The sequence below is a fragment of the Platalea leucorodia genome, assembly GCF_965183815.1.
Source record: "Platalea leucorodia genome assembly, contig: HAP1_HAP1_SCAFFOLD_352, whole genome shotgun sequence".
NCBI lineage: Eukaryota > Metazoa > Chordata > Aves > Pelecaniformes > Threskiornithidae > Platalea > Platalea leucorodia.
The window spans coordinates 49714-65464 of record NW_028121226.1 but is presented as its reverse complement, the minus strand read 5'-3'; the positions used below and the strand labels follow the sequence as shown (position 1 = coordinate 65464).

The 15751-nt window shown below is 54.4% G+C and overlaps 1 protein-coding gene across 1 annotated transcript; it reads right to left on the bottom strand.

Annotated features, from left to right (window-relative positions):
* Nucleotides 1-10108: 10108 nt before the first annotated feature.
* On the bottom strand, nucleotides 10109-15101 carry LOC309604109 (olfactory receptor 14J1-like; the record flags this gene model as incomplete). The annotated part of the gene is made up of 2 exons (XM_082339021.1): nucleotides 10109-10375; nucleotides 14559-15101. Coding segments are annotated over 2 exons (810 nt in total), but the record flags the coding sequence as incomplete, so codon positions are not given.
* Nucleotides 15102-15751: the final 650 nt, after the last annotated feature.

The following is a 15751-nucleotide window of genomic DNA, read 5'->3' as shown; positions in this document are numbered from 1 at the left end:
GGATGGAGAGGTTGAGGAGGAAGAAGTACATGGGTGTGTGGAGGCGGTGGTCACAGAATACGGAGGTGATGATGAGTCCCTTGCCCAGGAAGCCTAGACAACTCGATTAGAGGTAGACATCTGCGTTGAGGTGTTTGGTGTTGGGTAAGGACAACCTTGTCCCTTTCTGCACCTAAAATAGAGTGACAATTCACGCACACCAGAGGGAATGTGAAGGGAGTGTGTCTTGCTGATTTAGGGACTCCCTCCAGAAGTGCTGGTAACACAAATATGTTGGCCATGCAGAAAGAGAGCGTTTCCCTGAAGACGGTCACCCTTCTTCTCTGGAACGGTTGAGAGAGCTCAGCCCCTCAGAGTGTGACCGGCTGTGTGAAAGGGCGAGCAGTGGCAAGGCCAGTCCTGGGCAGGGAGTGTTTGAGGGCACTGAACTCCATGTGAGACACAAACATACTCTTTTTAATGTCATAGGCCTGATTACGACAGAACAATTCAGAAAATGTCAAAAAAAATAAAAAGAAGCAACCAACGAAGAAATTAAGGAAACAATTTAAAGGGAAGGCAATGTTCTACTTCTGTGGTGGGTTGATGCTGGTTGGATGCCAGGTGCCCAGCAAGCCACTCTTATCACTCCCCCTCCTCAGCTGGACAGGGGGGGAAACATATGAGAAAAGGCTCGTGGGTCGAGCTAAGGACAGGGAGATCACCATCGATTCCTGTCATGGGCAAAGCAGACTCAACTCGAGGAAATTAATTTCATTTATTGCCAATCAAAAGTCAGAGTAAGATAATGAGACATAAGAAGAATCTTAAAAGGCTTTCCCTCCCCACCCCTTCCTTCTTCCCAGGCTCAGCTTCCCTCCCGATTTTCTCCTCCCCTGCGAGCGGTGCAGGGGGACAGGGAATGGGGGTTGTGGTCAGTTCATCACACGTTGTCCCTGCTGCTCCTTCATCCTCGGAGGGGGGCACTCCTCACACGCTTCCCCTGCTCCAGCGTGGGGTCCCTCCCACGGGAGACAGTTCTCCACGAACTGGTCGCACAGCTCAGCTAACATTGGTGGTGTCCTCTCCTGGGCACTTGCCAGACCAGCCCAGACCTTTCCTGGCTCTTCCCATCTCCCTGCCCTCTCCCCAGCCCAGCCCCGCAGAGCAGCCCAGCCTGGGCTGGCCCCACGGCAGTGCCCGCCGCAGCCCACAGCCCCAGCCCCTCTGAAGGGAGCAGAGAAGGGTCAGCCTCCCCATCAGCCCCAGGGCTGGAGGCGCACCATGGCATGAGGAAATGGAGGTTAGGGAAACTGCAGGAAGCATGGTCTCTGGTCCAGGAGATGCCACAGACTGACCATGCCCCATCATTGCCAGTCCCCCTCCCCAGGCCAGCACAAGAGTCTGGCCAGGGCAGAGAGCAGTGTGCCCCAAGTCGAGGCCTGCAAGAAAGAGGTTTCTCTTTCTCATGGATTCCCCCCTGCAGGCACAGAAATGCTCCCTTGCTCTTTTCCCTGGCTATCCCTTTCCCCTGGCCTACTTGTCTTGGTTCCCACCCCGTGCTCTCCACAGGCCCCTGAGCTGGCAGTGCTGCTCTGAAGAGACCAGGTCCTGCTGTTGTCCACAGCCATGGCTCCAGGGAAGCAGCAGCCCCAACGTGAAGGTGGCAGAAAGGATCTGCCCACTGAAGCAGCGAGGGGCATCCCTGAGGTCCACGAGTGCCTGCTCCTCCATGTGGCAGCTGGGCTCGTGGCTCCTTGACCCCTCCTGTATGCTGGGGCTGCACCCCCAGCTCCAGAGGAGCTGTACGGGATGGGAGCAGAGTCAAAGAATTTTCTGCTGGATTCTTTATTGTGTTTCCCTAGACAGGGAGCCTGGCTCCATATCTATGTGGGGTCTTTTGCGTCAGAAAACACTGGCAGGGGGGTAATAATAATATTGTTTAAGTGGAAGTAATATATGACGCAAAATAAACAAAGAGAAAACCAAGAAATATATGATGCCCTAAGGCATCCTTGATTTCCTTCTTCCTCATGCTGTAGATGAAGGGGTTCACTGCTGGAGGCACCACTGAGTACAGAACTGCTGTTACCAAGTTCAGGGATGGGGAGGAGATGGAGGGGGGCTTCAGGTAGGCAAACGTGGCAGTGCTGACTAACAGGGAGACCACGGCCAGGTGAGGGAGGCACGTGGAAAAGGCTTTGTGGCGTCCCTGCTCAGAGGGGATCCTCAGCACAGCCCTGAAAATCTGCACATAGGGCAGCACAATGAAAACAAAACAAGCAAAAATGAAGAAGGTGCTAAATGTGACAAGCCCAACTTCCCTGAGGTAGGCATCAGAGCAAGAAAGTTTGAGGACCTGCAGAGGTTCACAGAAGAACTTGTCCACAGCATTGCCTCGGCAGAGGGGGAGTGAAAATGTATTGGCCGTGTGCAGCACAGCATGGAGAAACCCATTGCCGCAGGCAGCTGCTGCCATGTGGACACAAGCTCTGCTGCCCAGGAGGGTCCCATAGTGCAGGGGTTTGCAGATGGCAACATAGCGGTCATAGGCCGTGATGGTGAGAAGAGAATACTCTGCACCAAACAAGAAGAATACAAAGACGACCTGGGCAGCACATCCCGTGTAGGAGATGTCCCTGGTGTTCCAGAGGGAATTGGCCATGGCTTTGGGGACAGTGGTGGAGATGCAGCCCAGGTCGAGGATGGAGAGGTTGAGGAGGAAGAAGTACATGGGTGTGTGGAGGCGGTGGTCACAGAATACGGAGGTGATGATGAGTCCCTTGCCCAGGAAGCCTAGACAACTCGATTAGAGGTAGACATCTGCGTTGAGGTGTTTGGTGTTGGGTAAGGACAACCTTGTCCCTTTCTGCACCTAAAATAGAGTGACAATTCACGCACACCAGAGGGAATGTGAAGGGAGTGTGTCTTGCTGATTTAGGGACTCCCTCCAGAAGTGCTGGTAACACAAATATGTTGGCCATGCAGAAAGAGAGCGTTTCCCTGAAGACGGTCACCCTTCTTCTCTGGAACGGTTGAGAGAGCTCAGCCCCTCAGAGTGTGACCGGCTGTGTGAAAGGGCGAGCAGTGGCAAGGCCAGTCCTGGGCAGGGAGTGTTTGAGGGCACTGAACTCCATGTGAGACACAAACATACTCTTTTTAATGTCATAGGCCTGATTACGACAGAACAATTCAGAAAATGTCAAAAAAAATAAAAAGAAGCAACGAAGAAATTAAGGAAACAATTTAAAGGGAAGGCAATGTTCTACTTCTGTGGTGGGTTGATGCTGGTTGGATGCCAGGTGCCCAGCAAGCCACTCTTATCACTCCCCCTCCTCAGCTGGACAGGGGGGGAAACATATGAGAAAAGGCTCGTGGGTCGAGCTAAGGACAGGGAGATCACCATCGATTCCTGTCATGGGCAAAGCAGACTCAACTCGAGGAAATTAATTTCATTTATTGCCAATCAAAAGTCAGAGTAAGATAATGAGACATAAGAAGAATCTTAAAAGGCTTTCCCTCCCCACCCCTTCCTTCTTCCCAGGCTCAGCTTCCCTCCCGATTTTCTCCTCCCCTGCGAGCGGTGCAGGGGGACAGGGAATGGGGGTTGTGATCAGTTCATCACACGTTGTCCCTGCTGCTCCTTCATCCTCGGAGGGGGGCACTCCTCACACGCTTCCCCTGCTCCAGCGTGGGGTCCCTCCCACGGGAGACAGTTCTCCACGAACTGGTCGCACAGCTCAGCTAACATTGGTGGTGTCCTCTCCTGGGCACTTGCCAGACCAGCCCAGACCTTTCCTGGCTCTTCCCATCTCCCCTGCCCTCTCCCCAGCCCAGCCCCGCAGAGCAGCCCAGCCTGGGCTGGCCCCACGGCAGTGCCCGCCGCAGCCCACAGCCCCAGCCCCTCTGAAGGGAGCAGAGAAGGGTCAGCCTCCCCATCAGCCCCAGGGCTGGAGGCGCACCATGGCATGAGGAAATGGAGGTTAGGGAAACTGCAGGAAGCATGGTCTCTGGTCCAGGAGATGCCACAGACTGACCATGCCCCATCATTGCCAGTCCCCCTCCCCAGGCCAGCACAAGAGTCCTGGCCAGGGCAGAGAGCAGTGTGCCCCAAGTCGAGGCCTGCAGAAAGAGGTTTCTCTTTCTCATGGATTCCCCCCTGCAGGCACAGAAATGCTCCCTTGCTCTTTTCCCTGGCTATCCCTTTCCCCTGGCCTACTTGTCTTGGTTCCCACCCCGTGCTCTCCACAGGCCCCTGAGCTGGCAGTGCTGCTCTGAAGAGACCAGGTCCTGCTGTTGTCCACAGCCATGGCTCCAGGGAAGCAGCAGCCCCAACGTGAAGGTGGCAGAAAGGATCTGCCCACTGAAGCAGCGAGGGGCATCCCTGAGGTCCACGAGTGCCTGCTCCTCCATGTGGCAGCTGGGCTCGTGGCTCCTTGACCCCTCCTGTATGCTGGGGCTGCACCCCCAGCTCCAGAGGAGCTGTACGGGATGGGAGCAGAGTCAAAGAATTTTCTGCTGGATTCTTTATTGTGTTTCCCTAGACAGGGAGCCTGGCTCCATATCTATGTGGGGTCTTTTGCGTCAGAAAACACTGGCAGGGGGGTAATAATAATATTGTTTAAGTGGAAGTAATATATGACGCAAAATAAACAAAGAGAAAACCAAGAAATATATGATGCCCTAAGGCATCCTTGATTTCCTTCTTCCTCATGCTGTAGATGAAGGGGTTCACTGCTGGAGGCACCACTGAGTACAGAACTGCTGTTACCAAGTTCAGGGATGGGGAGGAGATGGAGGGGGGCTTCAGGTAGGCAAACGTGGCAGTGCTGACTAACAGGGAGACCACGGCCAGGTGAGGGAGGCACGTGGAAAAGGCTTTGTGGCGTCCCTGCTCAGAGGGGATCCTCAGCACAGCCCTGAAAATCTGCACATAGGGCAGCACAATGAAAACAAAACAAGCAAAAATGAAGAAGGTGCTAAATGTGACAAGCCCAACTTCCCTGAGGTAGGCATCAGAGCAAGAAAGTTTGAGGACCTGCAGAGGTTCACAGAAGAACTTGTCCACAGCATTGCCTCGGCAGAGGGGGAGTGAAAATGTATTGGCCGTGTGCAGCACAGCATGGAGAAACCCATTGCCGCAGGCAGCTGCTGCCATGTGGACACAAGCTCTGCTGCCCAGGAGGGTCCCATAGTGCAGGGGTTTGCAGATGGCAACATAGCGGTCATAGGCCGTGATGGTGAGAAGAGAATACTCTGCACCAAACAAGAAGAATACAAAGACGACCTGGGCAGCACATCCCGTGTAGGAGATGTCCCTGGTGTTCCAGAGGGAATTGGCCATGGCTTTGGGGACAGTGGTGGAGATGCAGCCCAGGTCGAGGATGGAGAGGTTGAGGAGGAAGAAGTACATGGGTGTGTGGAGGCGGTGGTCACAGAATACGGAGGTGATGATGAGTCCCTTGCCCAGGAAGCCTAGACAACTCGATTAGAGGTAGACATCTGCGTTGAGGTGTTTGGTGTTGGGTAAGGACAACCTTGTCCCTTTCTGCACCTAAAATAGAGTGACAATTCACGCACACCAGAGGGAATGTGAAGGGAGTGTGTCTTGCTGATTTAGGGACTCCCTCCAGAAGTGCTGGTAACACAAATATGTTGGCCATGCAGAAAGAGAGCGTTTCCCTGAAGACGGTCACCCTTCTTCTCTGGAACGGTTGAGAGAGCTCAGCCCCTCAGAGTGTGACCGGCTGTGTGAAAGGGCGAGCAGTGGCAAGGCCAGTCCTGGGCAGGGAGTGTTTGAGGGCACTGAACTCCATGTGAGACACAAACATACTCTTTTTAATGTCATAGGCCTGATTACGACAGAACAATTCAGAAAATGTCAAAAAAAATAAAAAGAAGCAACGAAGAAATTAAGGAAACAATTTAAAGGGAAGGCAATGTTCTACTTCTGTGGTGGGTTGATGCTGGTTGGATGCCAGGTGCCCAGCAAGCCACTCTTATCACTCCCCCTCCTCAGCTGGACAGGGGGGGAAACATATGAGAAAAGGCTCGTGGGTCGAGCTAAGGACAGGGAGATCACCATCGATTCCTGTCATGGGCAAAGCAGACTCAACTCGAGGAAATTAATTTCATTTATTGCCAATCAAAAGTCAGAGTAAGATAATGAGACATAAGAAGAATCTTAAAAGGCTTTCCCTCCCCACCCCTTCCTTCTTCCCAGGCTCAGCTTCCCTCCCGATTTTCTCCTCCCCTGCGAGCGGTGCAGGGGGACAGGGAATGGGGGTTGTGATCAGTTCATCACACGTTGTCCCTGCTGCTCCTTCATCCTCGGAGGGGGGCACTCCTCACACGCTTCCCCTGCTCCAGCGTGGGGTCCCTCCCACGGGAGACAGTTCTCCACGAACTGGTCGCACAGCTCAGCTAACATTGGTGGTGTCCTCTCCTGGGCACTTGCCAGACCAGCCCAGACCTTTCCTGGCTCTTCCCATCTCCCCTGCCCTCTCCCCAGCCCAGCCCCGCAGAGCAGCCCAGCCTGGGCTGGCCCCACGGCAGTGCCCGCCGCAGCCCACAGCCCCAGCCCCTCTGAAGGGAGCAGAGAAGGGTCAGCCTCCCCATCAGCCCCAGGGCTGGAGGCGCACCATGGCATGAGGAAATGGAGGTTAGGGAAACTGCAGGAAGCATGGTCTCTGGTCCAGGAGATGCCACAGACTGACCATGCCCCATCATTGCCAGTCCCCCTCCCCAGGCCAGCACAAGAGTCCTGGCCAGGGCAGAGAGCAGTGTGCCCCAAGTCGAGGCCTGCAGAAAGAGGTTTCTCTTTCTCATGGATTCCCCCCTGCAGGCACAGAAATGCTCCCTTGCTCTTTTCCCTGGCTATCCCTTTCCCCTGGCCTACTTGTCTTGGTTCCCACCCCGTGCTCTCCACAGGCCCCTGAGCTGGCAGTGCTGCTCTGAAGAGACCAGGTCCTGCTGTTGTCCACAGCCATGGCTCCAGGGAAGCAGCAGCCCCAACGTGAAGGTGGCAGAAAGGATCTGCCCACTGAAGCAGCGAGGGGCATCCCTGAGGTCCACGAGTGCCTGCTCCTCCATGTGGCAGCTGGGCTCGTGGCTCCTTGACCCCTCCTGTATGCTGGGGCTGCACCCCCAGCTCCAGAGGAGTTGTACGGGATGGGAGCAGAGTCAAAGAATTTTCTGCTGGATTCTTTATTGTGTTTCCCTAGACAGGGAGCCTGGCTCCATATCTATGTGGGGTCTTTTGCGTCAGAAAACACTGGCAGGGGGGTAATAATAATATTATTTAAGTGGAAGTAATATATGATGCAAAATAAACAAAGAGAAAACCAAGAAATATATGATGCCCTAAGGCATCCTTGATTTCCTTCTTCCTCATGCTGTAGATGAAGGGGTTCACTGCTGGAGGCACCACTGAGTACAGAACTGCTGTTACCAAGTTCAGGGATGGGGAGGAGATGGAGGGGGGCTTCAGGTAGGCAAACGTGGCAGTGCTGACTAACAGGGAGACCACGGCCAGGTGAGGGAGGCACGTGGAAAAGGCTTTGTGGCGTCCCTGCTCAGAGGGGATCCTCAGCACAGCCCTGAAAATCTGCACATAGGGCAGCACAATGAAAACAAAACAAGCAAAAATGAAGAAGGTGCTAAATGTGACAAGCCCAACTTCCCTGAGGTAGGCATCAGAGCAAGAAAGTTTGAGGACCTGCAGAGGTTCACAGAAGAACTTGTCCACAGCATTGCCTCGGCAGAGGGGGAGTGAAAATGTATTGGCCGTGTGCAGCACAGCATGGAGAAACCCATTGCCGCAGGCAGCTGCTGCCATGTGGACACAAGCTCTGCTGCCCAGGAGGGTCCCATAGTGCAGGGGTTTGCAGATGGCAACATAGCGGTCATAGGCCGTGATGGTGAGAAGAGAATACTCTGCACCAAACAAGAAGAATACAAAGACGACCTGGGCAGCACATCCCGTGTAGGAGATGTCCCTGGTGTTCCAGAGGGAATTGGCCATGGCTTTGGGGACAGTGGTGGAGATGCAGCCCAGGTCGAGGATGGAGAGGTTGAGGAGGAAGAAGTACATGGGTGTGTGGAGGCGGTGGTCACAGAATACGGAGGTGATGATGAGTCCCTTGCCCAGGAAGCCTAGACAACTCGATTAGAGGTAGACATCTGCGTTGAGGTGTTTGGTGTTGGGTAAGGACAACCTTGTCCCTTTCTGCACCTAAAATAGAGTGACAATTCACGCACACCAGAGGGAATGTGAAGGGAGTGTGTCTTGCTGATTTAGGGACTCCCTCCAGAAGTGCTGGTAACACAAATATGTTGGCCATGCAGAAAGAGAGCGTTTCCCTGAAGACGGTCACCCTTCTTCTCTGGAACGGTTGAGAGAGCTCAGCCCCTCAGAGTGTGACCGGCTGTGTGAAAGGGCGAGCAGTGGCAAGGCCAGTCCTGGGCAGGGAGTGTTTGAGGGCACTGAACTCCATGTGAGACACAAACATACTCTTTTTAATGTCATAGGCCTGATTACGACAGAACAATTCAGAAAATGTCAAAAAAAATAAAAAGAAGCAACGAAGAAATTAAGGAAACAATTTAAAGGGAAGGCAATGTTCTACTTCTGTGGTGGGTTGATGCTGGTTGGATGCCAGGTGCCCAGCAAGCCACTCTTATCACTCCCCCTCCTCAGCTGGACAGGGGGGGAAACATATGAGAAAAGGCTCGTGGGTCGAGCTAAGGACAGGGAGATCACCATCGATTCCTGTCATGGGCAAAGCAGACTCAACTCGAGGAAATTAATTTCATTTATTGCCAATCAAAAGTCAGAGTAAGATAATGAGACATAAGAAGAATCTTAAAAGGCTTTCCCTCCCCACCCCTTCCTTCTTCCCAGGCTCAGCTTCCCTCCCGATTTTCTCCTCCCCTGCGAGCGGTGCAGGGGGACAGGGAATGGGGGTTGTGATCAGTTCATCACACGTTGTCCCTGCTGCTCCTTCATCCTCGGAGGGGGGCACTCCTCACACGCTTCCCCTGCTCCAGCGTGGGGTCCCTCCCACGGGAGACAGTTCTCCACGAACTGGTCGCACAGCTCAGCTAACATTGGTGGTGTCCTCTCCTGGGCACTTGCCAGACCAGCCCAGACCTTTCCTGGCTCTTCCCATCTCCCCTGCCCTCTCCCCAGCCCAGCCCCGCAGAGCAGCCCAGCCTGGGCTGGCCCCACGGCAGTGCCCGCCGCAGCCCACAGCCCCAGCCCCTCTGAAGGGAGCAGAGAAGGGTCAGCCTCCCCATCAGCCCCAGGGCTGGAGGCGCACCATGGCATGAGGAAATGGAGGTTAGGGAAACTGCAGGAAGCATGGTCTCTGGTCCAGGAGATGCCACAGACTGACCATGCCCCATCATTGCCAGTCCCCCTCCCCAGGCCAGCACAAGAGTCCTGGCCAGGGCAGAGAGCAGTGTGCCCCAAGTCGAGGCCTGCAGAAAGAGGTTTCTCTTTCTCATGGATTCCCCCCTGCAGGCACAGAAATGCTCCCTTGCTCTTTTCCCTGGCTATCCCTTTCCCCTGGCCTACTTGTCTTGGTTCCCACCCCGTGCTCTCCACAGGCCCCTGAGCTGGCAGTGCTGCTCTGAAGAGACCAGGTCCTGCTGTTGTCCACAGCCATGGCTCCAGGGAAGCAGCAGCCCCAACGTGAAGGTGGCAGAAAGGATCTGCCCACTGAAGCAGCGAGGGGCATCCCTGAGGTCCACGAGTGCCTGCTCCTCCATGTGGCAGCTGGGCTCGTGGCTCCTTGACCCCTCCTGTATGCTGGGGCTGCACCCCCAGCTCCAGAGGAGTTGTACGGGATGGGAGCAGAGTCAAAGAATTTTCTGCTGGATTCTTTATTGTGTTTCCCTAGACAGGGAGCCTGGCTCCATATCTATGTGGGGTCTTTTGCGTCAGAAAACACTGGCAGGGGGGTAATAATAATATTATTTAAGTGGAAGTAATATATGATGCAAAATAAACAAAGAGAAAACCAAGAAATATATGATGCCCTAAGGCATCCTTGATTTCCTTCTTCCTCATGCTGTAGATGAAGGGGTTCACTGCTGGAGGCACCACTGAGTACAGAACTGCTGTTACCAAGTTCAGGGATGGGGAGGAGATGGAGGGGGGCTTCAGGTAGGCAAACGTGGCAGTGCTGACTAACAGGGAGACCACGGCCAGGTGAGGGAGGCACGTGGAAAAGGCTTTGTGGCGTCCCTGCTCAGAGGGGATCCTCAGCACAGCCCTGAAAATCTGCACATAGGGCAGCACAATGAAAACAAAACAAGCAAAAATGAAGAAGGTGCTAAATGTGACAAGCCCAACTTCCCTGAGGTAGGCATCAGAGCAAGAAAGTTTGAGGACCTGCAGAGGTTCACAGAAGAACTTGTCCACAGCATTGCCTCGGCAGAGGGGGAGTGAAAATGTATTGGCCGTGTGCAGCACAGCATGGAGAAACCCATTGCCGCAGGCAGCTGCTGCCATGTGGACACAAGCTCTGCTGCCCAGGAGGGTCCCATAGTGCAGGGGTTTGCAGATGGCAACATAGCGGTCATAGGCCGTGATGGTGAGAAGAGAATACTCTGCACCAAACAAGAAGAATACAAAGACGACCTGGGCAGCACATCCCGTGTAGGAGATGTCCCTGGTGTTCCAGAGGGAATTGGCCATGGCTTTGGGGACAGTGGTGGAGATGCAGCCCAGGTCGAGGATGGAGAGGTTGAGGAGGAAGAAGTACATGGGTGTGTGGAGGCGGTGGTCACAGAATACGGAGGTGATGATGAGTCCCTTGCCCAGGAAGCCTAGACAACTCGATTAGAGGTAGACATCTGCGTTGAGGTGTTTGGTGTTGGGTAAGGACAACCTTGTCCCTTTCTGCACCTAAAATAGAGTGACAATTCACGCACACCAGAGGGAATGTGAAGGGAGTGTGTCTTGCTGATTTAGGGACTCCCTCCAGAAGTGCTGGTAACACAAATATGTTGGCCATGCAGAAAGAGAGCGTTTCCCTGAAGACGGTCACCCTTCTTCTCTGGAACGGTTGAGAGAGCTCAGCCCCTCAGAGTGTGACCGGCTGTGTGAAAGGGCGAGCAGTGGCAAGGCCAGTCCTGGGCAGGGAGTGTTTGAGGGCACTGAACTCCATGTGAGACACAAACATACTCTTTTTAATGTCATAGGCCTGATTACGACAGAACAATTCAGAAAATGTCAAAAAAATAAAAAGAAGCAACGAAGAAATTAAGGGAACAATTTAAAGGGGAGGAAATGTTCTACTTCTGTGGTGGGTTGATGCTGGTTGGATGCCAGGTGCCCACCAAGCCACTCTATCACTCCCCCTCCTCAGCTGGACAGGGGGAGAAAAATATGACAAAAGGCTCGTGGATGGAGATAAGGACAAGGAGATCACCATCAATTCCTGTCATGGGCAAAGCAGACTCAACTCGAGGAAATTAATTTCATTTATTGCCAATCAAAAGTCAGAGTAAGATAATGAGACATAAGAACAATCTTAAAACGCTTTCCCTCCCCACCCTTTCCTCTTCCCAGGCTCAGCTTCCCTCCCGATTTTCTCTACCTCCTCCCCTGCGAGCGGTGCAGGGGGACAGGGAATGGGGGTTGTGGTCAGTTCATCACATGTTGTCTCTGCTGCTCCTTCGTCCTCAGGGGGAGGACTCCTCACACTCTTCCCCTGCTCCAGCGTGGGGTCCTTCCCATGGGAGACAGTTCTCCACGAACTGGTCACACAGCTCAGCTAACACTGGTGGTGTCCTCTCCTGGGCACTTGCCAGACCAGCCCAGACCTTTCCTGGCTCTTCCCATCTCCCCTGCCCTCTCCCCAGCCCAGCCCCGCAGAGCAGCCCAGCCTGGGCTGGCCCCACGGCAGTGCCCGCCGCAGCCCACAGCCCCTGAGCTGGCAGTGCTGCTCTGAAAAGACCAGGTCCTGCTGTTGTCCACAGCCATGGCTCCAGGGAAGCAGCAGCCCCAACATGAAGGTGGCAGAAAGGATCTGCCCACTGAGGCAGTGAGGGGCATCCCTGACGTCCACGAGTGCCTGCTCCTCCATGTGGCAGCTGGGCTCATGGCTCCTTGACCCCTCCTGTATGCTGGGGCTGCACCCCCAGCTCCAGAGGAGTTGTACGGGATGGGAGCAGAGTCAAAGAATTTTCTGCTGGATTCTTTATTGTGTTTCCCTAGACAGGGAGCCTGGCTCCATATCTATGTGGGGTCTTTTGTGTCAGAAAACACTTGCAGGGGAATAATAATATTATTATTTAAGTGGAAGTAATATATGACATAAAATAAACAAAGAGAAAAACAAGACACATATGATCAAAAGAGCATGCAAGCTTTTCCTGAGGATGATGGCCAACTTACTGATGCTGCAGTGGTCCGTGTTCAAACAGTTTCCACAGGGCCTCTTTGATGTCTGTGTTCCTCATTCTGTAGATGAGGGGGTTCACTGCTGGAGGCACCACTGAGTACAGCACTGCCACCACCAGATCCAGCAAAGGGGAGGAGATGGAGAGGGGGGCTTCAGGTAGGCAAACGTCAAGTGCTGACAAACAGGGAGACCTGAAAAAATTCCCCCGTTGCCCCGTTGCTCTCAGTGTAAACCTGCGTCAGTGCTCCCATCCAGGAGGGCTGCTCTGTCCATCAGCCTGATGCCCACCTGCTCTGTGCTTGCACTGCTCGCAGCTGGAGGAGAGCTGCATGCAGAGGTTGCTCTGAAAAAGCCACTGGTTTGTACTGGGAGCAGAGGGGTCCTGTTCCAGGTGCAGATTTCAAAACACCTCTCCTTTCCAGCACAACTCTGCAGAGTAGGACGGAGAGGACAGGACAAGGATGCTGATTGGCATTGGCAGATCAGGCACTCTCAGATATCACCAAGGTCCTACAGGAGATCTGTGCCCTTCTGGAGTGATGCTCACAGCCCTCAGGACTCCCTGTCCAGCCTGATCCGGTGTCTGAAGGTGATGTCTGCTAAGGGAAGCAGTGTCTCAAGCCTGGAAAACTAAGAGAGGGCTTGGGCACCTTGGTCCCATGGAAACGCCTCCAGGGCAGCGCCCTCCAGGTCAGGGCCAGAGCAGGCACTCCCCACCCCCACCCCTTGCCCCACACCACCACTGTTACTGCCAGGGAGCCCAAGAGCAGGAAGAAGAGCAGCACAAGCATGTGGAGGAACAAAGAAAAACCCTGTGACTCTCCTCCTAAGGGAAGCAAGGAGAGAAGAGGCAGCCGGGCACTCAGGAAAGCCTTCTCCTCACCCAGCAGAGCACAGCACCTCCTGGTTAGCAAAAGCCCAGGGCAGTTGCTCGCAGCCGCTTTGCCCTGCAGAGGGAAGCGGCCCCGTGTCAGGGGAGATGCCCCTCTGCTGTGCCAGAGCTCTGGCTGCAGAGGAGGCACCTCCTGCCCTGGACCACACAGCCTTGAGGGCAGCGGCTCTGCTGGGTGGGAGACGAGAGCAGGGGTCTTGCTCAGAGGAAGGTGTCTGCATTGGAGGGGCTGACAGGGAGCTTCCCAAATTCTCCCTCCCATGACATTGCTGGTTGGAGTTTCCTACAACACTCTGCCCATGTGTTTGCAGCCTGGAGCTATCCCTGGTGGGAACTGTTTTCTCCCTCCCAGTTTTCCCTGTCAGGGATCGCAGACCCCATCACCCACTCCTGTCTGCTCAGCTCTGACCTGAAGAAACCTCCCCGTTCCAGGCACTCTCTAGAGGTACTCCCCACTTGCAGGCAGTGAGGAGCAGGTCAGACAAACCCTGATGAGGACAACAAAGGTGATGCTGGTGCTCTCTGGAGGTAGAGGAGGGGATGGAAGCAGTTGACTTGGCTCCCACCAGACCTACTGATCTCTCAGTGTAGCAGCTCAGGACTCTCAGCCTCCCTCTCCAAAGGTAGCAGCACCTTTCCCCTTTTTCCTGAAACAGCAGGAAACTGAAAGCATAGCCTCAGGAAAGCTCTTTACCTTTCAGGGATCCCCTGCCTTGCTCTTCCTCTGGAAAAGTCCCCTCTGAAATGCCCTGGGCAGCTCTGGATGCACACCCTTTCTTCACCCCTTCACCCTTGTCTAACATGAGCCCCTGGGCTGGGAGGCCTCCTGACAGATCCCGTAGGCTGTAGGCTGTGATAGCTTTAGGAGACCCTTCCAGGAACAGCAGCTGCATTGCCCTGCACCAAGAGACTTACCATGTCAAGGGCTGGAAAGATTTCTTCCCTTGCAGCTGTCCTCTCTCCTCCCACTCCAGGCTGCCTTTAATCTCTCTCTGCCCTACTCCTTTTCCCAGAGCCCTGCTGTGCTTGGCAGAGGAGCTGCCCCTTGGCAGAGCTGTCTCTCTGCACTGCTGCCTGCTTACCGTGAGCTCCCTCCATCCCAGGAGCCTGTCTCAGCCCAGGAGGAGGGGACCTGCCCAAGACGTCACTTTCTCTGCCCCCCACCCCACTCTGCGGTCCCTCCAGGTGTCCCTGGGGCTTTCCAGGAACCTCCTTGGAAAGAGACTGAAGGAATCACCGATGCCGCCTGTCTCACCTCCACAGAGCTTGAGGATCTGGGGGATTTCACAGAAGAACTGGTCCACAGCATTGCCTTGGCAGAGGGGGAGTGAAAATGTATGGGCAGTTTGTAGCAGAGCATTGAGAAACGCAGTGCCCCAGGCAGCTGCTGCCATGTGGACACAAGCTCTGCTGCGCAGGAGGATTCCGTAGTGCAGGGGCTTGCAGATGGCCACGTAGCGGTCATAGGCCATGATGGTGAGGAGACACAATTGTGCTGACATCAAAAATGCAAAAAGAAAGAGCTGTGCAGTACATTCCGAGTAGGAGATGGCCTTGGTGTCCCAGAGGGAATTGGCCATGGCTTTGGGGACAGTGATGGAAATGGAGCCCAGGTCAAGACAAGAAAGGTTGAGGAGGAAGAAGTACATGGGGGTGTGGAGGCGGTGGTCACAGGCTACAGTGGTGATGATGAGGCCGTTGCCCAGGAGGGCAGCCAGGTAGATGGCCAGGAAGAGCCAGAAGTGCAAGAGCTGCAGCTCCCGTGTGTCTGCAAATGCCAGGAGAAGGAACTGGGTGATGGAGCTGCCATTGGACATTTTATCCCTCTGGGCATGGGGATCTGTTCAAGGAGATAAAGGAAGGGAGAAGTTAGGGCAGACTTTTCTTTGAGAAAAAAGCTATTCAATTTCTTATAGATAACCCCCAACCCGCCTTTCACTTTTCAAGAAGAGCTTTGGTGGGCTCCGGTTGGTGCTGGCTGAGGGTGCCCCAGGGAGCAGGAGGCTCTGCTGGGGGCTCTGCAGGGGTCAGTCCTGCCCTACAGCAATAGGTAAATAAGAAATCGGGGTGATCTCAGATTAAATCCAATCCTGATATCAAAGAGCTTTTCAACATTGTCACACCCAATTCACCTGACTGCAGAGCAGAGCTGTGGGGAGTTTGGGTTGTGCCTTCTGTTCTAGTTGCCCCAGCACAGCTGAGGAGTGGTTTGAATGCAGCAATGCCGGGCATTTCTGCTGCACTGCAAGGGAAACCTTGTGGGTGCTGAGACTGGGCACAGGGACTGTCCCTTAGTGCAGAGTGAGGGCAGCCGTTCTGTCCATCAGCCCTGCTCTCAGCTGCCCTGTGCTGGCAGCTCTTCCACCTGGAGGACTATCGCACTCGGGTGTTCCCCCCAAAAGAAAGAGGCCAGTGCTGGGAGCAGGGGAATCCAGTTTCCCAGTGCAGATCTCCAAACCCTCACCCC